This window comes from Pieris brassicae, chromosome 6, assembly GCF_905147105.1.
Source record: "Pieris brassicae chromosome 6, ilPieBrab1.1, whole genome shotgun sequence".
NCBI lineage: Eukaryota > Metazoa > Arthropoda > Insecta > Lepidoptera > Pieridae > Pieris > Pieris brassicae.
In genome coordinates this window covers 21,506,748-21,531,478 of record NC_059670.1, presented here as the reverse complement: position 1 = coordinate 21,531,478, position 24,731 = coordinate 21,506,748, and the positions used below count along the sequence as shown (strand labels likewise).

General features: G+C 36.2%; 2 protein-coding genes across 4 annotated transcripts; one reads left to right on the top strand and one right to left on the bottom strand.

Moving 5' to 3' along the window:
- The first annotated feature begins 1,527 nt into the window (after positions 1–1,527).
- On the top strand, positions 1,528–2,262 carry LOC123710712 (protein lethal(2)essential for life-like). Its single transcript, XM_045662834.1, has one exon. The coding sequence runs from the start codon at positions 1,606–1,608 to the stop codon at positions 2,140–2,142; it is 537 nt and encodes a 178-aa protein (XP_045518790.1). The 5' UTR covers positions 1,528–1,605; the 3' UTR covers positions 2,143–2,262.
- A 1,875-nt stretch (positions 2,263–4,137) lies between these two features.
- LOC123710705 (tyrosine-protein phosphatase 69D) lies at positions 4,138–24,624 on the bottom strand. Of its 3 annotated transcripts, none has more exons than XM_045662804.1 (26): positions 24,380–24,624; positions 22,411–22,549; positions 19,933–20,204; positions 18,545–19,287; positions 18,033–18,212; positions 17,337–17,443; positions 17,007–17,151; positions 16,399–16,478; positions 16,042–16,179; positions 15,579–15,842; positions 14,913–15,040; positions 14,724–14,833; positions 14,055–14,191; positions 13,803–13,944; positions 12,554–12,739; positions 11,455–11,666; positions 10,800–10,903; positions 10,419–10,558; positions 10,157–10,348; positions 9,156–9,305; positions 8,837–9,014; positions 8,628–8,743; positions 8,356–8,487; positions 7,772–7,926; positions 7,567–7,702; positions 4,138–7,458 (listed from the first exon to the last, which is right to left on the bottom strand). In XM_045662804.1, the coding sequence occupies exons 1-26, from the start codon at positions 24,462–24,464 to the stop codon at positions 7,387–7,389; spliced, it is 4,443 nt and encodes a 1,480-aa protein (XP_045518760.1). In that variant the 5' UTR covers positions 24,465–24,624; the 3' UTR covers positions 4,138–7,386. The 3 variants fall into 3 exon arrangements, with proteins under 3 accessions (XP_045518760.1, XP_045518761.1, XP_045518762.1); XM_045662805.1 differs by having other exon boundaries at positions 7,570–7,702; XM_045662806.1 differs by having other exon boundaries at positions 12,554–12,730.
- Between the last annotated feature and the right edge of the window lie 107 nt (positions 24,625–24,731).

The window sequence follows — 24,731 nt, the reverse complement described above, 5'->3', positions numbered from 1 at the left end:
TCAAATTCAAAATACATGCACTAATCGCGCGTTTCTCGCTTATATATCCAGCCTGCCATCTACCGTTGAATAGATAATTCTCGAATTCTGACGTGTCCATTACATTTTATCAACATGTTTTTATCTTCATAATAAATATCAGTTATTTGCGACTTGATTTGATATTGGGTTAAAATTATTTATTTAGAAATTTAATGAATAATGTTATAATTTTGTTTTTAAATTAAATATTATACTCAAGGAATTGTCCTTTCGAAACTATGGCTATACTTGTCATTCCCTGCCATCTACCGGGGAGTAGCTTTCTTAAAAACTGGCCTACACCACAGTTAATAATATTGTGGTAGGTTTAAGTTCGAGGACGATCAATACAAGTTCCAGGGTTATCTAGAGTCTAGACTGAATATTAGTGGTTCTCAACATTACTTAGTATAAAATAAATAACGATTACTATAAACACAGGTAGAACAATTTTAAATTATTATTATTATTATTGTAAAGATTTCATCTTATTAACAATATAATTTATTTTTGGGAATTTTTAAAAGCTACTTTTATTTTTCTGTTCTGCCGTGAGTATTCCGTTTAGTCTACGTGGGTTACTAGTCTAGCTTTATATTCGGTAAACTACTAAATAATGATTTCTGTTTGGAGATTATATACTTTGCATATAAAAAAAACAACATGCTCATACCTTAGGTAAAACTTTTGGAACCACTGATTCACGATTATTGATCCCACACATTGTGCGTCCGGACATACTGATAATATAACTTTCTTTATAGGTACTTTAAATATGTTTTACCTATAACTTTATGTAATGCGAATCTACAAAATTATAAGAAACAAACTAATAGTTCTTGTTCCACTGGCTATAATTAATGGTTTAAATTTAATTAGTAGGTATGCTAGCTATTTCTTAACGTATTAACGTAAACAACGTAAGGAAATTATATTGGTTTGCAATTTTAAATTGATTTTTATCGAACAGGTACATACCTACAGTACAACTATCCTTAGAGGTAAAAGGAATATTTTTAATAATAATAATATATGTGTGTGTATAATATAAAATTATTTGTATTAGTATAATATATTATTATTATACATATATATTTTATTATGTGTTATCTTTTATTGCGTATCCATTGATTTAATTTTGATTGAGAAGATAAATTTACCTGTGTAGTTTTTGCAAACATATTTATTTAGCTATTGACCATCATAAAGAGCTTATGTAAGTGTTATATATAACTATAAAAAGTTTACAAACATAAGTAACGTATATACTTATATTATAAAATTTAACGAATACCTAAGAGGGCGTCTGGAAATCGCACACATACAAATTTTACGTTGAAGTTGCACACTATGACACCAGTTGCGGAATAGTCTAGAACGTCCAGGAACGTTGCGCGCCACCTAAGCTTCGTGTGTGTTCTAGAAACGCACGCGTCAACAAGTATTTCTAGATTATTCTACCGCTTACTAGATGGCGCTATGTCCACAGTATATAAGCTACGCCGGCCGGCGTCTCGACAAGTATTTTTCGGAAAGCGATAGCGAGTACAAGTTGTAGCAAACGCACTGCGAATATACAAAACAATGTCTTTATTACCTTTCATTCTTGGCTACGAGCATCCTCACCGAGTGCTGGACCAGGATTTTGGTTTGGCTCTCACGCCTGATGATTTGCTGACCGCAGCTGTGACACCCATGCTATCCAGGGACTACTATAGACCCTGGCGTCAACTGGCGGCCGCCACAAGAGACGTCGGTTCAACCATCAAGGCGGATAAGGAGAAATTTCAAGTGAACTTGGACGTTCAGCATTTTGCACCAGAGGACATTACGGTTAAGACAGCTGATGGCTACATTGTGGTTGAAGGAAAGCACGAGGAGAAGAAGGACGAGCACGGCTTCGTTTCTCGGCAATTCTCTCGGCGGTACGCACTACCCGAGGGCTGCAACCCAGAAACTGTGGAGTCCCGGCTGTCCTCTGACGGTGTTCTCACTGTGGTAGCTCCGCGAGTGGCTCCGGCTCTGAAGAATGAGAGATCAGTTCCGATCGCTCAAACTGGTCCAGTCAGGAAGGAGATCAAGGATCAGACATCTCAAGCGAGTGCTAACGGAGAAAAGTGAAGATAAAAAGCGTTTTCTTCAAAACTCATTTGTCTTACAGTATTTACGTGAACGACTTAAATTCCTATTTGTATTACGTTTTTAGTACACAATAAATGTCTTTTTTTGTTAATATTGTAATAACGAGTTTTATTTTTTACAAATGTAAAGATTTCATGAATATTCTTTAACTTTGCATTGACTAAGTGTAGATGCTTTTATTGTAAATTATTTTCAAAAGTAGTAGGTACCTAGTAAAATATAATTTCAGTCTTTTAACAAACACTATATGTTATGCTGTCTTTCTGCCACATATGTATATTTATAATTCTTAGACTTTTATCCCTTTCATTTGAAAAAATATCACAGTATGAATTAAAATAATAACAACTTCGTAATATCGCCATCTTGTCTCTCAATAGGTTTAATCCTGCCAGTAAAAAATAAATACTGTTTATTTAGTTTCGTTAGTCATGAGCGGAGACAAGCCGATACAATTAAATATAACCAATCCTACACAACTTCAGAGTAGGCAAATATTTATTTATTTTAACTTTACAACTACCCTAACAAATACAGCCAATGTAATTGTTGTAACATAGTTACCGTAAAATTGGCTAGTTGACGTTGCTTTTGCGAATTCGGTCTAAGAACATATAAAATATCCATCGTTTTGGAAACAGTATTAAGTACTCTCAACGAATTTGCCCTTGGGACTATAAATAACCTTCGTTTACGCCTCTTGGTACAAATAATAGTTTTTGCAAAACGGTACGATTAATAAATCCTCGAAAAACTAATAACGTAGCAGACAAGCTGTCGGCTAAGCCAACACACAAACAACATTGGGAACATTAAAGGATAATACCAAAAAGCCATGTACTTCGTCTCATGCCGGGCCCAGACTGACGAGTTAAACTCGAACATGCTTCCGATCAATGCATTATGCAGGCGTGATATAGCCTTGTTCGTCAACATCGATTTACGCAATTCAATAAAGCTCTCAATCAGCACGCAAGCTACTAAACAGATTTTAATTTATTCTGTTAGGAATGTTTAACTGTTGCACTAAAAGTACGAGTAAACAAAATAAATTCATAGTTTATATAGTCCGGGAGGTAGCGTTGCAAATACATAAGTATTACGGCTGATATTAACATCGATGACGGAGGTTGCAAAAGCGATAAAACGCCACCTTATACTTTTTTTATATGTTGTTAACATCATACTGAGCTCGAAAAAATAGTCGGCTGCATAGGGGGTTGAAATGAAAAATGAAATTTAACTAGGTTTAATTAATTGCTCTAATATTTGATGATTACGAAATTATAAAAAAAAAACAAATTTGTGTTCTGCATTGTCGGAATTCCAGCATTAACCCTGCATTTTACCGAAAAGGGAAAAACAAGCCTTCACAACTGTTGCGAAAATCTATCTCTATATTGTTTTGTGTTATGTATATTTCGTTAATGAAATGAAACACGTCAAAAACATACAATATTCGTACTGCTGGAATAATCTAGATCTGTACAGCACTAGCTGACGGTTTTCCACCGCTACACAAGCAGCTGATCGCTGTTTACGTAATATCAATTGTTTAAACAATCACGTGGTCAAGTTTTAAATGTAATTTATTATATAATTACGCGAGTAGCATAAAAAATTCAGCCGGCGTACTTTGAGTTTTATTTTTCTTCGACTACTTCTGCAACCTTCCAAGCCCAAACCAAATAACAGTGAATCAAGAGTCACCCTCAGCGTGCGTCAGCTGACGCTTGGTTCACTCGTTAGTCAGCGGAGATTTATTGAATATAATAGTAATCGATCAGCGCAAAACTACACAGACTACTAAAATAGAAATCTACCATAACCAAGAATTAAAAAGGGGCTCGTTTCAAAAAGGATGATTAAGAGGGTGAATTATTTTATACACTGCATGTTTTAAACACACGATGAATTAAAAAAACAATTTCTAAATATTGGTATATTTTCAAAAATATCATATTACATGACCTGCATTAATCTATTTACAAAAATAAAAAAAAACATAACTTATCTCAATAGAACTGCGTTGAATACAATTATTGATACAAATAAAAATGTCTACAATACAAATTTTTGACTTTGCGCGAACTACTTAATATTATATACAAAGCGATTTCGATATAAAATTATCAAAAGGATTTTTTTCTTAACCTAACTTAAAATATAGGCTGCGCTTCTCAACTTTTTGAACTATTTTCAACAAATTTAAAACTAAAAAAATATTATAAACATTTAATTTGATATTTTAGTTACTCTTCAGATTCTTTTGGGTTATTCGTACCCATCGATTACTATAAAACGTCTACGTGTTGTTAAACAGAGCAATAGTAAGCGGAGAGTCAGGACTAGAAGTACAATAATAAGCGGAATAACAGGAAACATTTCTTGTTGAAACTTTTGACAGAAATTACGGCTTCAAACAATCCTGCCAGACATGGGACACACAGCTTCACTAACGATTTTCAAGAGTAAATGTAATAGAATTGTGCAAGTATGTTTTTAGCTGTAATAGAAAAAATAAAGCTAACATTTTTTTTAAATTGTATCAGCATACCACAGTAGTGCGATATAAATTTGAACTCCTAAGACGCGATTTACGTAAAATAGTATACGTTTAATTAACCTAATTTAGGTATCATATAGGTGGGCTAGTTACACGAGACAATTTAGTACCTGTAATTTTCAAGCTTATTTATAATTATACATACATTGTTATTATAAGGACTTGTATTATTCGTAACTTTCAGCGGAGTTGTACTTTTCGTAAATTCATTTAATGTATTAGTTAACATTGTGTCAAACATATGTATAGTTTTACTGATGGAAACATACATTTGACGGTGTTTCATCTAGAAGTAATGGTGTGAATCTGACAATAAATCATATGGCGTTTCTTAGGCCGTCGAGGTATACCATTTTACGCATACACGCAGTCTTCGTACGAAATCTAACTTATCTTCTATATTCATACAAAAACCTACAGCGTTCTTAAAAGCTAACACACGTCAGTCGCTCACCTGGCTTGTATCAGGTTTTTCTTGAACACAATTTAAGAGATCAAATAGGTCAAATAGTTACGGACTACACTGTCTGTTTGGCTCTTGGCATGAGCGCCATCTCCTTTCGAAGGTCGGCGATCATGGCTAAAGAAGTAAATTTAGGCTGCCGCGCTTCTGAACATTGACCAAACAAAAATAGCAATGCTGGTTGATTAGCACTTTTTTGCTTACAATTTCCGTTTCATTCACTATCAACCCTTAATTGCCATAAAAAATTTGGCGTACTGGTATTATTTCCAGTACCTCTTCATTATAATTTTCGAAAATCATCCTTGTGCGTAAACGTACCGCCAATATCGTTTGAGTATTAAAACCGAGCCTCAGACTGCAGATACAAGCCAGCCACTTCCTTAAGGACTCATTGAGATATTTATAAAACATGCGGCAATATAAAGCCGACGTATACGTGTATACGCGAACACGTACGTATCTTAACGTACTAAGAATTTGACTATGAACTTAAATAGGACACGTTAAATTATAAAAATCCATACAGTTTAGCTAAACTTTTGAATAACCGTAAGCAGCCAATTCAAACTTCATTCTGATCAATTTTGTGCATTGTCTTTACCGCGTTTTATAAAAATCTTTCCCGAATTGTCACCTCAAACGTAGCAGCTACCTCGGAGAGCCGATCGAGTAGCTCCTGCATTTGATTGTACTTAAACCTATCTGTATACAAGTGTGCAACTGTGATGTTATCGAGACTTAAAATCTATTGTGTGCTTACGTGAGATAACTTATATAAATAATTCTAATTTATTGGATTATCTATGCGACTCGCTTTATACTATTAATATATCGATATAATTTTAACCAGATCAAAAGGAATCTATTATAATTTACCTACCGGCTGGTGTTGTACTACAATATATTTAAAATACTCTTTAAATATTTTCAAAACGTTGAATGCTAGGTGAGTAAAATTTCGATAAAACTTTCCTTATAAAATGACGTAAGATGTCCGAATGTTACATTTCCCTACAACATCACAGTTACACAAAATATCATACGAAATCTTAACTAGCTTAGCCTATTTAAACATATAAACAGTCACTCGTGGCCTAACTAACTAAAACGGTATACACCGAGGATCGTGAGCCGTGCACACTGATGTGATATTCCTCAATTTACAACCGAATATAAAATCGGCGAAAGGACCGATTGCCGATACTATACATCAATAGTAGAAATTTATTTATTGAAAAATGTTTTAATCATTTCTCGATAAGTCATAAAAATTTGGAATTGGGGAATCATGTATGATTGAAATCGAACATGAAGTGATTTGATTTTGGCCAATGGACCGTGGCTTCATTTATTTTTCGTTATTTTTTCTAAAGAAAACCAACATAAATTGAATAAATTATACATTTTAATGTGATATTTACAACGACTATCAGTATGCACGCGTCGGGGTATAAGTTTTGGCCAGGTTTCATAAACCCTCGAAAAGAAACAAAAATGCTTCGTCCGGCCGCTCCTTTAGCAAAAATAAATACAATTTTTCTCTTTGGACATAGTTGCAATTGGTAGAAGCCTCGAGGTAATAAAATGGGATTTTAGGATAGTTTGATCACAAAATTGCCAAAAGCTAAGAGCATTGACATTTCGAAAGTATTAAACGACGTGAACTAACCATTCTATTACCCGTCGATAAATACCAATATAAATAAACGCTCGCAAAGCGGACACAACGAGCGCGTAGGCGGCGACGCCACTTAATACTAGACTTTAATATCAGGAAACTAAAAAACCATAAAGTATAACAAAACCGTCAGATCTCCTCGCTTCGAGACAAGCTTACAATTCTACCTGCCAATCGACTTCGTGACGTCGATAGGAAAAGTCCAAATTTTCTCAATCGAACTTAGCACCGTCAATTTGTGTAAATACAGTACTAAAAGTACAGGATAGGAGGCCAATACGCACCGAAAAACGCACAAGGTACGAACCGAAGATTTCCTTTCACACTGACGATAAAAAATATCTTTTAGAAATCATAACCTAATTTATAATAAAGACAACATAGCTCGGAGGACAGGGTCGTCAGTGTAACAAAAGTATAAAAAAATATATCAATTTCATTCATCAGTACAAAAGGTCATTAGAAAAGATTACATCTATATTTGTCTCATTCACCGAATTCATCATTTAACGTTTAGCTGTCGTCGAGCAGGTTGTGGAGCTCCGCGTAGTTCAGTATGGCACGGTGGAGGAATTCGTATTGGAGCTGAAAATGGAAACGGGCATTGTCGTTACGAACGAGGAGAAAGAGGAGAACGTCAGGACGACACGAAATATTCCAAGAGAACTCGTCTAATATCGGAAGCGGTCTCACCACAGTGTCGATGGTGTTGGTCCGTTGCGAGCGCAGCTTCCGGGCGACGGCGCTGACGTCCACGCGTCTCTCGACTCGGAGCTGCCACGTCAGGATGCACAGGGCAACGAACAGCGCCGACCGCTCCGTGCCGTATCTGAATATTTGGCGTGTTATCGAATCGTTCAAACGTTACAAAGAAGCGATCATGGAGAGAGCCACTCACTGGCAGTGCACCAGCACGGGCCGCGTGTTGTCGTGGTCGGAGGGCTGCGTGCGCTCGGCCAGCTCGCACAGGCCGCGCGTGACCTCGGGCACGTGACCCGCCGCCGTGGGCCAGCCGTGGTACTGCAGCTGCCGCACGGCGCACCAGTCGCCGCTCTGATGAGACAAAAACATTCACAACAGATAGTTAATAATTTGTGACTACCTCCAAAATGTACATAAATTTATTGAGTCTTAGTTAATGTGTATTCCTCTTTTTGAAAAGTTTCAGACGGCCAGAGACAATATTAATGACACTCTTTCCCATTCTACGAATATTAAAATAATTATTATAATTTTCCGAAAGTACCCACCTTTTGAAACACAAACTAGACTTTACTTATTTAATATAAGAGTAAAAATTAAATATAACTTAATTAATTCAATTCAACTAATAATAAACGACATGCTCATACGAGTGCAAGTTATTGTTTTATTTAAGGTATATTTATTATTTAAAAAAAATGTGTACGTAGCGCCATCTAGTAATACTTTTATTACTAAATCCTAATGAAAAGCTACGCAATGAAACGTCATCGGCCTCACCTTGTTATTGGTAACGGTGAAGTGTCTCCTGGTGTAATACGGGCAGGACTCGCTCTCCTCATACTCCACTGAGATGTGCTCGTACTGCACCGTCCCGTCGTCCCAGTACCGCGGACACTTGCCTTCACCCAACTGCAAAGTAGATTACTTTATGTATATGGAAACAGGTAATATTAAATACACTAAAATGAATTAAATGATTAAACTACTGTACGACACATTATCCAAGAGTTGAATTACATTTGAAGAGAAGAGTTAAAAGGGAAACTCACCTCGCTGAGCATGACGATAGTGGAGACATTGTGCTCGGAGACCATTCGCCAGAAGTCCATGATTGTGTTGGGAAGTGGGTCTTGTGTGATTATGAAGCCTTCAGAATTGTCGTAACCTGTATGAAAGTAAAAATATTCAATTTAAGCAAGTAGAGAATCTCTTGGGATTTGTAATTTTTGAATTGTGAAAGTTTTTTTTATTTCCTCACCCTCAATAAACGACGCGTTGATGTACGTGGAGTAGTCCCGTCCGGGCAGAGGTGCCAGGATGACCCTGTTCCGGTCGTAGGGCAGACAGTCGGTGGATCTGTTCCGAGATCTCACTTCCTCGCCGCCGCCCGCCGCACACGACTTCGCGCTCTCGATCACTGGCGGACGGATGAGTTTCTGAAGAAAAAAAGTAAATGTTTTTTGAAAAATAAAGTAAATGGAATGGAGCCTGGAGGAGACCATTACCGAGATCTCGCCAGTCCTTCTGGTCCGTTCAAAGCTCTCGATTCGAAAGCAACTTTCGAGAATTAATTTTACCTCAAACTCCATTTCCATGAGACTCTTGTCGCTGGCCTCGGGCGTGTTTCGGAGTCTGTCGATGGCGCTCTTGAGCCGCGAGGCCGGAATCTCCGTATCGCCGAAGTGAGCGTACTCCACCAAGGCACGGTATACGAACACGTATTGTTTCTGCAATTTTGGCGCATTTTGTATTATTTGTTGGACGAGTAAGGGCTATGTCAAATGTATGTAATGTAACCGTCTTAAGTGGAATGTTACAAAATTTGTTGTTTTAAAAATGATTTTTACGCACAATTGTGTAATAATACAACATCCAATAGTTTAGATACTTACATATAAAATTGGCGTTTTGTATGGGATTTAAAAAAAATAGAATAACTGTCTATGCACTTTTGCCAGTTTATAGGTAGTTCATTGATCACTTTACTAGAAAAACTTAAAACTATTTCATCACAGGTAATGATTCGATTTAAATCCTTTAATTATTGTGCCGGTTGAGTAATGTATCGCAGCTGTCGAAGCACGTTTGTCGATCAGTCAACTCTGTCAGCTAAACGACCAAGGCTGGTCTATCTACCTAGGCCACTGCTATTTGAGGACAACGCTAGGCCACACACTGCACAACAGACTACTACCAAATTAGAGGAGCTTCAATTGGAATTTCTAAGACATCTACCGTATCCCTGACCTTTTTTTAACAGATTACAATTTTTTTCGAAATTTGGATAACTTCTTAAAAGGTAAAAAATTAAACTCTGATGGGCCAGTCGAAGACGCTCAAAGATTTTATTGACTCACGTCCGAACGTTTTTTTTAGCAAAGGGATCAGTGAACTACCTAAAAGATAGCAATGGTACATACGTTGAATAATTAATTAGATTATATTTAAGAAAAATACATATTTGATCCCATCCCATACAAAACGCCAATTTCATATGTAAGGACATAATACTTTTATATAAATAAATATGTTGCTAAAACTCATGAAACATGCTAAAATAATTAAACTTATGACTAACCAGCGATTGCACAAGGAAATTCCTCTGCGCCCGCAGCTCAGCCACACAATTGAAGACGGACACGCAGTTGGTGTCGCGCAGTTGCTCCAAGAGGCAGTCGAGAGCCACCAGTGTCCCAGTTCGACCCACACCGGCCGAGCAATGGACCACTACTTCCCGGGACACTGCCACCGACCACGCTTCGTTCACGCGCTGAAACGAGCGTCAGTTGTAAATAAAGGGACACACATCTGTGTCTGTGAACCATTGTGACAACTATTACCTTGATGAACTTGAGTATAGAGTGAGGGTGCTCGGGGGCGGCGAAGTCCTTCCACATGAGGAAATGGTACTGACGGACGAGACGGCTTTCGCCCTTCGTCTGTGGGGACGTCGGGGCACTCAGCTCGCCCATACCGCAATCTGGAATTTATGGCTGTGATCTAAAGGTGTTTTAAAAGATTCTCAATCATACCTCAGCGTCCTCTAAATCATATATTTTTACTATCACGTTCTTTTCCCGAAGGGGAGGAGAGGAGATCCAGGGTCTCCTCACGTGTTGACAGCTTCTCATTCACCCCTTCTTGGCCAAACCACTTAAGCATTCCGTTTCGTCTCCTAGTGCTCTTTTAACCACCTAAATAAATAAAAATTGAATTCTGACCTCCGTTTCGTTTAGCGTTTCCATTATTCTCAACGACCGGTTGGCCATCAGAGTTCACAGCCTGCTTCGATATCCTCAGCTCTCGTACGATGTAGTCCGAATATCTGCAATATTGATAATAATCACCAATCAACAGTAATATTATGTAACCAAAACAACAATTTTGAAGTGAACTCTGATATCGACTCCTGGTGGGGGTCTTCCCTGAGAGATACGACCTCCAAAGCAACCACTAAAAATGGATGTCCATGGGCTGCCATGACTGCCTTTATTGGCTTCTTTGCCTTCCTATTCTATAGATATATATATGTCGGAGAATGAATATTTTAAAATTCCCGCCACTCTGAAGTTAGTCGTAGAATGCGTTGGGGTATGGTAAGGTAGACTGTCAACGTTGACAATTGACAATGCCTAGTCTGTGTGATCTACCAAATGTCAGTGGCGCGACTGTTTCGTGGCAGTAAGTGAATTGTTTAGTCACTTGAGTTTCGAACGTCGCCTGCGCCGGACGTGCGCACTGACTGTGCTATAATGTCGGACGACGGTAGTAACACCAATTTTGCAATTAATCGCGTTGAATCTGCGACATATATATATATATATATATAAACAAAAATAAACGACTTTAATAACAGAGCAATTGTGATATACTTACCGCTTCTCGGAAACATGATGAACCGTTATATTTCCGAAGGCCCGACTCCCGCGGACCTCGTCCGGCCAGTACTTGCTGCACTTCACCTTGGAGTACTCCTCCAGGTTGGTCAGCATCACGATCAGTTCCAAGCCGTGTTCCCATATCATCCGCCAGAAGTCGTTCACCGTGGTCTCCGTTGGGCCTTGAGCGCAGATGAACTTCTTCCGCTCCTGGGACAAAACTTCGTTAGTACAGATTGTGGTAATTTATTTCAATATTTGCAGAACTCGATTTTCGACTGCTTTTTAGAAACATTAGATCATTTCTACAAAATAGTCTTCTTCTTACAAATACAATATATTCTCAAAATAATGGAATATAATAATAATTACATATTATATTTTAAAAACATATCATCTTGATCAATGGACCATATCTCGGTGGTCTAGGTTTTTACATATCCTGCTCTCATAATTCACAAAATGTCCATAATCGATCCTAATCTTGATAGCAAAATTTAAGTGAAGAGTATAGAAAAATATAAAAGCTGCATTACCAACTAAGACTAATCTGACAAATAATGAAACTACAATTTGAAAAAAAAAACATTTAAAATGATTTAAGGTATGCAGAAAATCTAACAGTTGGATGAGAAAAAACTTAGCGAGCGATTCGTGCAGTACCTGGTTGTGGTCCGAGGGGTCCTTAGTAAGCAAGAGACAAACACACAGGTTAGATATTGTGCTTTTAGTGGGGACTCATGCGCCGTGCAAGGGTTTTTGTTAAGTAGAAGAATTAAAACATATTTTCTAGATCTATTTACTAAACTTCATATTCAAACTCAGGAATGACGGTTATCCTTATGTCAAAAGTGAAATGGATTTTGACATACGTCATACATCTATTTATTTATTCAAGTTCAGCACATCATATATAATGCTATATCTACAGTATACGTAACAATCTATCTATATTTTTTTAAATACAAATAAATGAAAAATATTATGCTTCCAATTTTAGATTTAAATAATAGCGGGTTAGGTATCAATGTATCAAGCTATGTAGTGTTTATTTAGAGATTTTTTCCCATTCGACGTTGCCCGGGTTGAGAACTGACCTTATATCCCATCACATAGTTGGCGTTGATGTAGTCGCTGCCGCTTATTCCGTCGATCTGGGCGAGTTTCACCCGGGTCTGATCGTAAGCCTTGATGTCCGGGTATCTGTTCTTCGGCTGGTTCTCCCGGGCTTCGGAGGCGTGGCTGGTCCTGTCCGGGAAACACTCGGGCAGCATCTGCAACAACTTGTCCCGGTTTGGTCCTGATTAAGGATTACACTCAAAGCGATAAGCGATTAGGTTAGACGCTGGTCAGTCGTTAGATATGTACCCGATGTAGGACCGAACAAACACACCAAATTTAATTAAATAAAAAAATATTTTAGTCTCGTTTGATATGCTTTGACGTACAGTACAAGCAAATTAAACACATATTTATTTATTTTATTGGAAAAAGCCTTCCAACGCTCGGCACACTGATATGTTACGTTGGTAGTTAAGAAAACTAAAATACAAGATTTAATGTGACAAGCAATAGATAGACAAATAGAACAAACACGAAGAGATTGAAAGAAGAAAAACCTAAAGGTATGTTGGCCAATACGATACCGATACCAAACGCTTATTTAAAAAAAAAAATTAAGGTAAAATATATCAAGTTTGAATAAGATAAAATTATTTACTAAATTAAAATAAATAAATAACTGTTAATAATTAAGATTGATAAGATTAATGTTATTCTGTATTTTATTTAATTTGGTATCGAAAAAATACTACGCGCGATAGCAGTTAAAAGCCAACTAAAGCGACTAGCGAAACGGAAAACGCGGCGACAAAGGGGGGTGAGAGAGACAACAAACTGAATGAAGCGCGGGGATTCCCCTGGCATAGAGACCATCGTCTCGTGCCTCGTTTGCAACGAACTAGATCAAACAAGATGCGCGCTTAAATTACTTTTTTAAAGCGCGTTAAAAAGTATCGTTCTATCGGGAAACTCAAAGTATCGCCGATATATCGATATCGGATTCACCCCTACTATAAAATATAAAAAAAATACAAATTTAACATACATAAAAATACAAAAATCTATAGTAAGAATAGTTCTAGTAATAAGTCATCAATACCTCCATTGTTAAAAATAACCAAACCCATCAAACACATGCACTTCAAGAACAATCACCATTTTTATATACTTCCAGTTACAGGAAGAAAAAATCCTCAATATAAGCTGAGATTTGTTCTTTGAGATTTAAACCATATATTTGAAATCCCCGTTTAGTAATTGAATAAATGTTTTCTCCATATCTACCTCGAATTCCTTTTGGAAGCCATAGTCGGAGTCCGCCTGACGTTCGGCGTATGCGGCGGGAAGCTGATCTCTCGGTATCGGAGGCAAGTCGGGAGGCGTGGCACTTCCGGTCGTCTGTCGTCCAATATGACCGACTACGTATCTGTATATTCATTTTATTTTACGTAAAATATCCTTTTACTCGATTTTTCTATTAAACAGCTAAAATATTATCAAAACATTTGGACTATGAAAATTAGAATATATACTGACCGTAGAGCCGCCTGTATGGGATTCATCTCGAGATTGGCGTGATGCGGATGAGGCGGCAGTTTTCTCGCAGATCGGCTCTGCACCACGCACACTCCCACCATCACCACAATCACTAGACCGGCCACCGCGCACGTCACCTGCCACGGAATAAACGCATTCAAAGCATTGATCTTAAGTTATATAAGCACTAGTCGTTGAAGTGGATTTACGAGTTCAGATATATACTAAGTTAACATTCCCGGACCAAACGAAAGCACAATCTGAGAAAGTTCATAACTTTGTCTAAGAGTGTCTTTCAGTGAATCCTAGGTTTGTTCGATATTGTTTTGTTCTTTTCGACTATACCCCATCATCTCGGCACTCTTAAGCTGTCATGACAAGTACTTCGTAGCCCATAAACATTTAATATTTTGATAAATCATATCATATAATATGAAAGTTAGACATATGACGCAACTTTTGTAGGCATTATCAAACAATCCCAGAACACAATCATAGTTATCTTTGTGAATTTACAGCTTAATTGGTAAAAAAAATATGAAAATCAGTTAAGTAGTTGCCGAGGTCGCTCTCTACCACCTCGCAAACGATCAGATACATATCCGCAATACCAGCCGTAAAATTTCTTAATGCGGGAGTATCTCTGATATAACAATGCTTCGTATTCACCAGTAGAGCAATTTCCAAAGTAGCGTTGTGCGTAGACGGAGGGGGCGTGGCAGCGGGCATCAGCACGTTAACGTATTCGCTGTAGATGGCCTCGTCCTGGTCGTTGCCCGCTGAAAAAGGAATTATTGCAGATACGGAACACATAATATACATACAAATAATAAATCGTTTCCGAGAGATAAATCTTACGTATGAGCTCGACGAATAACGTGTAGTTAGCGGCGGGATCCAAGATGCCGTCCTTCACGATCACCTCTTCCCAATCCTGCTCCTCGTCCACCAATTTGTCCATCATCATTGGATTCTTCATGTAGTCTCTGAAACATAAGCCGTACATAATAATGTTTATCGCATTTAACATATTCAAAAAGTTTTTTTTCTTCAAAATTTTACTAAGAGGCCATAACTGGACTTTTGCAGTAGTTAAGATGCTTCTCACATCTTAGAAGAAGATAGAAGAGATAGCTTGTTAGTTTTAATTAAGATTTTTAACATTATCGAAAGAACAGAGGCATTTCAGTTAAGTCTGGAATTTCAACATAAAAAATAAAATAAAAATGTGTTTATTTATTTTAAGTACGCATTACAATGTGTAAGATTTGGGGTATAACCAAAACTCAATTATAAATTCCTTAAAATATATTTATATATAATTTAAGTACATCTTTTATTTTATTTATTTCAACTGTTATCAACACGCCTTAGTGTATGAGTGAGTGTGTGGGTGCAAATGTGTGAGAGAGTGAGTGAGTCAATGAGTGAATGAATAAACTATGTAACTACATACTTGGTCTCAGAAGAAGCTCTATGCTCTATGCTCAGAATCAGTTAAATTTGTTTCTTATTTGTGCATACCTTTCAACCTCCACGTACGATCTTCTCTCTCTTTTCTCCTCCTCCAGATCTGGTTCAGCGGTAGTATCGATCTCCTCCTCGAACAGGTCATCTCTAGTAGTCGGGACGGTGGTAGTCGTCTTAGGAACTACAGGGGTGTCTAACACCCGGCGCGGCTTACGAAGACATCTTTTGCAAGACGGTCGAACGATGCCCGGATCTTCTTTATCGAAAATGGATTTGCCGTCGCCGAGAATGACTTCCGAGTCTGGTGGGAATCTATCGCTGGAATTAAAAATAATTCTTATTTGACAATTGACAATAAAATCAGTCCAAAAATATAATTTTAACTTGGACACACACGGTACGTTAAAGAGAAATATTTTTTTTTAATCCAACAAGAACTACTAGAAGTAAGATTTGAACAAAGATCCAGTAGACAGAAGTATAATAAAATTTTGATGATTAATGAAGATGTACTCACTTGGAGAAGACATCGGTGATATAAGCCCCCAAAGTGGGCTGTACGGCATGAGCTTCCTCGTACTGGAGCACACTGATGTCTCGGGCAGGAGGAAGGTTTGACCAATCAGAGTGCGGCAGAAGACGCACCATGTACACTCTGTGAACAATCATTTTGTATATAATTTTATACATAAAATAGTTTGACATACCATAGAATATAAATAGATAATAGCAGATGTACGAACGAGATTTGTGTTTATGACATTTACTTTACATCTTTTGAAGTGGTATGTTTTGAAATAAGCAGATTTGTTGACTATCAAAGAAAGAAGAGTTTACCAAATATTAAAATTCATAAAAAAAACTAAGTAGTCACCTATAACAACAGATGGGTCCATTCCTCTCCGATATCCTTGGAAGATACATGGTAAACATATATCTTTCGTTCTCCAGTATCTGCAAAAGTTATGTGTAATAAATTAAATTTTAAGTTAAGGTTACATATACATATATGTATGTTGGAGCCGTGAGTATGTATGTCGCAGATTCAACGCGATTAATAATTGCAAAATTGGTGTTACTACCATCGTCCGACATTATAACACAGTCAGTGCGCACGTCCGGCGCAGGCGACATTCGAAACTCAAGTGACTAAACAATTCACTTACTGCCACAAAACAGTCGCGCCACTGACATTTGGTAGATCACACAGACTAGGTATTGTCAATTGTCAACGTTGACAGTCTACCTTACCATACCACACCGCATTCTACGACTAACTTCAGAGTGGCGGGAATTTCAAAATATTCATTCTCCGACATGTATAATGTATTTTTACATATATTTTAGTAGATGAGTCCCCGCATCACAACATAAACAGTCTTTTTGTGTGTTTACGGGGCGAATGACTGCTAAACATCTTGTCAAATTTGTGAACAGATAAAGTTTCATTTTTCAAGAAAAATGTTGATTTGATGATATTACCTTCCTCCACCTGGGCCTCGGTGGTGAGTCGGGCGGCGCCGGAGCGGTGGAGCAATACCTAGTCTCTTCTTCACCTCGTCTACGGGTTCGAGTCATCGCACTCAAGCGTACCGTGTAGTTTGTGTTCGGTTGGAGATCTTCGAACCTGGAAACATTATTATCGTGCAAACATCGTAAAATAATAAGCATACATTTTTATACTGTGGAATGATGAACTGAACTTTTTTTTAAATATCTATGTCGCAGTCATCTCTATTAACTACAAATCGCTAGGTAAAAATAATAATAATCCGTTATTTAATAAATTGTCATTGAAAAGTGAAATCTCACCGAACACTCCTGGAATCATTAGCTTTGAACTTGGTGAGTGGGCCCCACATGGCTTCTTTGACGGAGCCATACCGGTCCCTGTATGTGGCGTTTCCTGTTAACTCCATCTGAAGGACATAAGTTCATTAAAGCACCGCTTCCATAAAATAATTCCTACTTCCTGCAAAGCTTTTGTTTGTCTGTTCGTGATGAACACAAAAGCTACTGCATAAATTTTCAGAATGTAACGATAAATGTTGGCAGTTTTTTTAACCAAACGTGCAGGAGCCTCGTCTGATGTTAAGTGATACCGCCGCCCATGGACACTCGCATTGCCACAAGGCTCTCAAGTGCGTTACCGACCTTTTAAGAATAGGGATGCTCTTTTCTTGAAGGACCCTAAGACAATATTGTTCGGAAATACTTCGGTCGGCAGCTGTATCCACACAGTGGTGGTGCGCAGCAGAAACTGCCTTAAGAAACGCTCACTTGACGTGTTGGAAAGTCTTCGGTCCGGGAACATTCACAGACGCTGTCTCAATCTCTTTCAGATATAGCAAATGCAAGGTAGAATATTCTGGCAAAATGCTGGCATAACTTTCTTGCAAGCTCTTCTCATCAGTTCAACCCCCTTGATATTCAGAACGTGGTTAAATACTCATATAATCATTTTTTATCTACAAAGGTGCACACTATGTCCTGCGTGAATGTCCTTACCGTATATCCTTTAATCTCAGCATTGGGCTTCAGAGGAGGCTGCCAGGTGAGATTGATCCAGCTACTCGCGCAATGGACGGTCACATTGGCAGGTCGACCGGGTATTCCGTCCAGGGTGGCCGCCTGCATTTCACCAGACCAGTTGCCACATCGCTTTGTGAAGTCTGAACAGGCGCAAACCTGGATATATAAAGAAAAACGCTTGTCTGTAATGTCCAGATTAAGCATTCTGATAAACGAGCTAGGTCTGGATATCCATATTGCTCCCCTCATACTTTAATATCGATTATTGTTTAGTTTTTTGTAATTTAATTTTGTTTTTTGTTTAATATTAATAAATAATATTAAGTGTACGTCAGTCATGTTTGCTTTTGTCAAATTAAAAATTGTATTTTGTGGTTATTTTACTAATGCAGCAGGTTGTGTTTTACTTTTAATGTTTAAGTTATTTTCTCTTTGTCATTGTAATGTTTCCATTTTATTAAAAAAAATGTATATACTATTTGACTTACCCTGAAAACATAAGTGCTATGTGGTTCCAAGTTATCAAACATATACGGCAAGTTACGACTATCCCTAGAGTGATATGCCCTCCGTGGAGCCACTTCACCCATCTTCCTCGCTTCGAGTAGGTAATAGTGTATCAGCTCAGCTATGTCTTCCGGCGGAGGAGCCCAACCGATAGTGACCGATGTCGCCGAAAATCCATTAATGGAAATATTCGGCACGAAAATAGGATCTTTGTCCAAAGTCCGAACGGTCGATTCATATATGTGTGGCTTGCTCTGACCGTGCATAGTGGTCACTTCCAACTTTAATTGGTATTTAGTTGAATTCACTAAGCCTTCCATGACAAACGATATGTTCTTGACTCCAATTTTCTCTCTTGTGTAAAGACTGAAATCAGTCGAGGGCAACTTCCTGTACATCAGGTTGTAGAACCTTATCGGCGAGTTGTACGACCTCACCGTCCAGTTAACGAAAAGTTGTGAAGCGCCGATTGGTATCACGGTGTCTATCACGACTTGGGGTGGAGCGAAGACTATGACGTCAACGTTTCCGGTAATATTTAGTGACGTCACGTTGTCGAATATTTGACAGACGTAGGTCCCGTTGTCTTCGGGGCTGTGTATACGAAGTTCGTAGTTACTTTGGATTTCTTTGAGACTAACTTTGTTCGGCGGCTTCGTTGTAAGATCGGTAATTTCATCATTTTTCCCCTGTTTCCACCATTTCACTTCACTGGGTTTATACACTGAAACGAATTAAAATTAGGTAGGGTTCATATTTATTCTAAAAAAAAAAACTACTTGGTTCTGTGACTATGAAATAAGTAAATAAACTTTGCTCTTTAGTATTTTAGACTAGAAGTAGAGATATTAGAGATTTAAACGATTTAAAGTCATCCGGACATCATTACACTGTTTTACAGTACTTAGCGAGCTTAGCCACGTATGACCTGAACTGTTAAAAATAAAACTATCACATTTCTTACAAACGAGAGTATTTTCGTGAAAACTGTCAACACGGCGAATATCTTTATGAAAGATGCAGTAAACTCTGTTGAGTGCATGAATATATTCAAATCCATATTTTTCGAAACTTTATATTGATTGTATAAGTATTGATTTATAGTACATTTATAACCTAATCGCAAATTGAGGTGTATAAAAACTAGAATTTTACAGGGGTTCAGTTCGATAAACATAATTAAATATATATTTAGAAGGATTTGAATGAAAGGAAGTTATAGATATTATTAATATTAATAATTTCGAGCCCGCTAAACAAGCTTGCATACGCCGATAATCGAATTTTAGACTGAGATTACTATTACAAGTAGGGAACTACAGCGGTTGTTGGCATTAAACAGTAAAATATACATATATACAAACTCTACCTTCAAAAACACACTCCAAGGTCACATTGACCTGATCGGACGCATTCTGCTTGATAGGATCGGCCGTGTTCCTCACCAGTTTTCCGGGAAAACTTAGATCCAGTATGACCATTTTATCTGACCTCTTCTCCCCTAGTTTCGCTACACACGTGTAGTTCCCATCATCGGTCGCTGTTGTGTTTGATATCGACACGTTACTGAGTTTATATTTCTGCTGGTTCCCGTCTAAGTCCTTTTTGTGCAAGAGTTTCTCTTCAGAATTTTCTTTGATTCTGTAAGATTATATTTATTTTTACACAATTCGTTGTTATACATATAATAGCAGGAAAAACTATTTCGATAGGCAAAACAATTGTTACCGGATAAATTCAAAAAAGCTAAGAAATGTGTCTGTACCTCGCCAATATGCCAAAGGACACATGAAGATTATTATAATCCGTCCAGCTACAAAGTAATAGTCTGCTTAAAGTAAGGGGGCAGCTAATTCGCACTTTTACGGGTAACTGGCCGTCATTCGTAAAATGTTATTTTCTAGTAACCATTAGTTACGTTACGTTTGAACTATGTTAAGGTAACTATTATTTAAACCTTCGCAATTTATGTGCAGAATTTTTTAATTAAAGTAATAATAAATTTAATATAAGTATTTCTCTCCCGACAAGTAGGGTCAAGTCTTAGCGTCAACGATAATCCCGTACGTCAGTAACGAATAAGATTTTGTCATACTTTCGTAAAAAAAATCCATTAAAACAACAAATTAATATAAGGAAATTCTGGGACCAATAAAGACGTATTTGTCTATTTAGACAAATATATATTCATCTTATAGATGCATACTATTTATGGAGTAAAGGACAGACCAGTAAATAAGATATAGGATGGCGTAGGCGCATATTTTCTCATAAATTTAGGTCAACAGTGTCAACGGGGCCAGACCACAGCACAGGTAGTATCAATTACAATACAATAACGAAAGAACACTTGCCAAGTTTGTTCAGTTATTCGTCAATCAAAAACAATCTGGGTTACATAAGATTTTAAATAGCGCTTAGGTCTCACTGATACTACTCTTATTTAAAACAAAACTGTTTTTATTTACGCTTTAACGCTCACAAACATGATCTTTCAGGCAAGTCTAGAAACACACAGTAAGAGAAAACGAAACGCTAATTATTTTGTAAAATTAAATTACAAATAATGTAGTATACAGAAACCTAAAGTGAATTTTATAGTAAAATATACAATTAAAAGTAGGAAATTAAAATATATACATATCGGCCAAAAATCAATAATTCATAGTTAAATAGCGACAATTTATTGTTAGTATTCCAGACTTCTCTTAAATAAGACTATGAGTTTATACGCTGGTGTAAATTTATCCACATTTCAACATAAACAAGCGATACACCAAACATAGTACAAAATTGAAAGATCAATATTAGCTTCGTTAAAAGTTTAAAGCTTTATCCTTTATAAAGCAAACCTATCAGGAGCTGACTGATAACCCGACCTACTTGCAGTGCAATTCAATTAGTTTTTCATCGTATGACAACGAATATTAATCCAAGCTTATACGATGAATGCGACTTTAAAAAATGAAACCAAAAATAAAATAAGTTAGAATTACTGAAAATATTATTAATGGAAATGCGGAGCTGATATTGCTTTTATAATCTCTAAGCTCCCTTGTAAAATATGTTTTATACACTGCTAAACGAGTTAGGACGTCCGTGTTAGGTGGGTTTTTACTTGGAAATACTGCTATTTCTCTTAATTGTAATTCTCATAAGAGCCCCTAAGTCGGTTTAGCTGATACAGATGAAAGGCGAAAGGTATGTCCTAAGTATTAGTTTTCAGATTTCTATTTTGATTTTACCATACTAACAATGTAGGCGTTAATAAATTATTAATATTCGATCCATTCCTATTGATTCAGGGTCTCACTCAACCCCCATCAAGATACGTGACACTTGACTAACGATGAGAACACTTCATCAAAAATATTCGCTCATCGGATTAACTCAGTTGATTTAATGCGACAGCTTGTGGTAATAATAATAATAATAATAGCCAATGACAGCTTATAAGTATTAAAACATTCGTTCTTATTGGAAAGCCTAAATTAAATACCTTTATAATTATTAGTCATTTTTTTATGTATTCAAGTGAAATTAATTAATGCTAACAAAGTAGTAGACAACAATTGGTTCGTGCATTCACAAGATCAACGTTGCAGACAGATGTCTCTTCCCGCCGCTTTTACGCGTCGGTGCCTCAAAACGGCTGCTTTAAAAAGGTACTTATAAGCTTTCATTACGGAGGGAATAGGCAAAATATAGTACATATCTTGGTAGAAATCATGGAGCAGTATAGGCTATTAATCAAAATACTAATAATATTATATCAAATAAGAAAACTTACAGTAAAAAGTTATTGGATTTTGATTAAAAAATAATTGCAAAAAACATTAATATGTACCTCTCATCAAATTTCACAGGTTCCCCATTATAAAGCCATTCCACCTGAACCTCACTCGGAGCAACACTGCAGCTGATGTTAGATAATCCACCAAGCTCACCCTTTGATGATAAGTCCAGAATCTCTGCCACATCTTGAGCTGTAACATGAGTTTCAGCTATGATATTGTATACAGTTTTTATGTGAGAGCACCTAGGATATTTTGAGATTTCCTAATATACATAATTGATTTGTAAAACATAGTAAAAAAATGTACAAAACAACAGTAATTTTCTGTGAAATTGACTGAAAAATATACAAAATTATTTATTTTATATGCTCTATTTCCTTTCTAGTTCAAGTTCATTATTATTTAATCATATAATGGAAGTTATACACAAAATATCCTATAATTTATTATAATAATCAGAAAAAATATTAATACAGGTTTTTAAAAGATTTTTGAAATGACTTTAAGATACTTTTAATAGATATAAAATAATTTAAGGGTGTTTTTATGATTAGCTATTTAAAAACCATACAATTAAATTAAATATCTGAAAAATTACAAGTTTCAAACATCCCCTTCTTAGTTCTATGTGTGAGTATATGTATTGAAAGCTGAAAGTCAAATACTTCACACCTTGAAGAGACTCTTATGTGCACCCCTGGCGCAAGGTTGAAAACACAAACTAAAACAATAGCTTACCCAAAACAAATAGTTTTGTGTATATTATGTTTGTTAATCATCCAAGTCTATATGTCCGTATGTAATAAATTAAGATGAAACAAATTACTTCTTCTCTAAATGAATTGACTTTATAATAATAATCAACTTTTTTGCTTTAATCAAGTAGATTATTAGAGTCATATTCTAAATAGCTATATTTAGTTTCCCTTTATAACAAATAATATAAATTAGTTTTTTACCTTTCATGCTTATTTTAAATTAATAATCATTAATTACCCAAATGTTGATGTATGATGCTATAAACATCAAACTTTTGATGTTGTTAGGTCTGATAAATTTTAGGTGTTATAAATGTGAATAATAATTTACAAATTACAAATTATCTATCAAATAATAATTCAATATCTAAAGTAAATTATTTTGTATTACCATAAAACATTTTTATAAATATGTGGGTTTTCAGGTTTCTATACATGCCATGCCAAGATTAACTAACCAAATTTAACACAAGTACACATGTTATTTACATACAAATACTAAAGATACATATTTAATAACTTTAAAGAGGAGATAAAATAGAAATTAAAGCCTAAGAAAAAAGAACTGATTTTAGTATTGATTCAATGTAGGATAGGTTAGGAGATATTGTTTCCTTTCTATCACTGACCACAAATACTTTAAAATAACAAGTTATGTAAATAATGCAATAATTGGCTTTGTATCTTATAAACTACTTTTATAAATTAGGTTGCAATATAAGGTATCTTAAATATATTCCCATCAAAACAATGCATAAATCATATAGTTTAAGCAAAACACAATAAGTATTGTGCTTTATCTGTATGTTTATAGTTACTTATTAGTAAAAGTATTTGGTAGTGTGGAATTATAGCAGGTAAATAAATTCTTAGTCATACACAGCATTCAATACAATATCATAGACCCACCAATCATCAGATAATTGATGAATTGCATCTCTTGAGCCAGCAAGATATTATTCATAAACAATAATAAATTATGAAGTTTAGAAAGCCCATAATAAATGCCACCTACACATAATAGAGAAGGGTACGGTTTAGTAAAAATATAGTCATTGTTCTGTATCGACTAATAAGCTAACTATGTTTCTTGCAAAAACTCCCTCATCTGGGGTAAAGCAATACCTCATTGCCAGTATGTTTGTGAAAAAATATAGATTCTCACAAGCTACGAAACTTGAAAAACAGTAATTACAGAAATAATGTGACAATATCCTTCACTTACTGTTTGTTTTATTTATACATATTGTTTACAACTTACCTAAAACCGGATAACAAAGTGCAATACACCCGAAATAAAGCGCAAATGTTACGGGGCACTTCCTCACCAAGTGAACTACAGTCATGGCGGAAGAAGCTATCTTTCACATAAAATACACGAGGAGCCACAATAGTAAACTCATTGCATGTTTGTTATTTCATGTTCTATTCACTTACGCGACGATATCACTGATTAATTCTATATTTATCACAATAAAAAAATTACAAAGCGGCTGACACCCAAAGCCGAACAAACAATCTTCTTTTTTTATTGGTGTTGCTAGCATAAATAACTACTAAAAGCATGTACTCTATGCTTGTTAGGGTTGCTATTCCTATTTATGTTAGTAGTA

What these genes read in the sequence shown, in the direction of transcription:
- LOC123710712 (XM_045662834.1), top strand. Translation starts at nt 1,606, where the DNA reads ATGTCTTTATTACCTTTCATTCTTGGCTACGAGCATCCTCACCGAGTG.
- LOC123710705 (XM_045662804.1), bottom strand. Translation starts at nt 24,464, where the DNA reads ATGACTGTAGTTCACTTGGTGAGGAAGTGCCCCGTAACATTTGCGCTT. An exon ending in AATGATTCCAGGAGTGTTCG is followed by an intron (nt 17,152 to 17,336) that starts GTGAGATTTCAC and finishes TAATGTTTCCAG; the next exon opens with GTTCGAAGATCTCCAACCGA. An exon ending in CGAGGCCCAGGTGGAGGAAG is followed by an intron (nt 16,479 to 17,006) that starts GTAATATCATCA and finishes TAACTTTTGCAG; the next exon opens with ATACTGGAGAACGAAAGATA.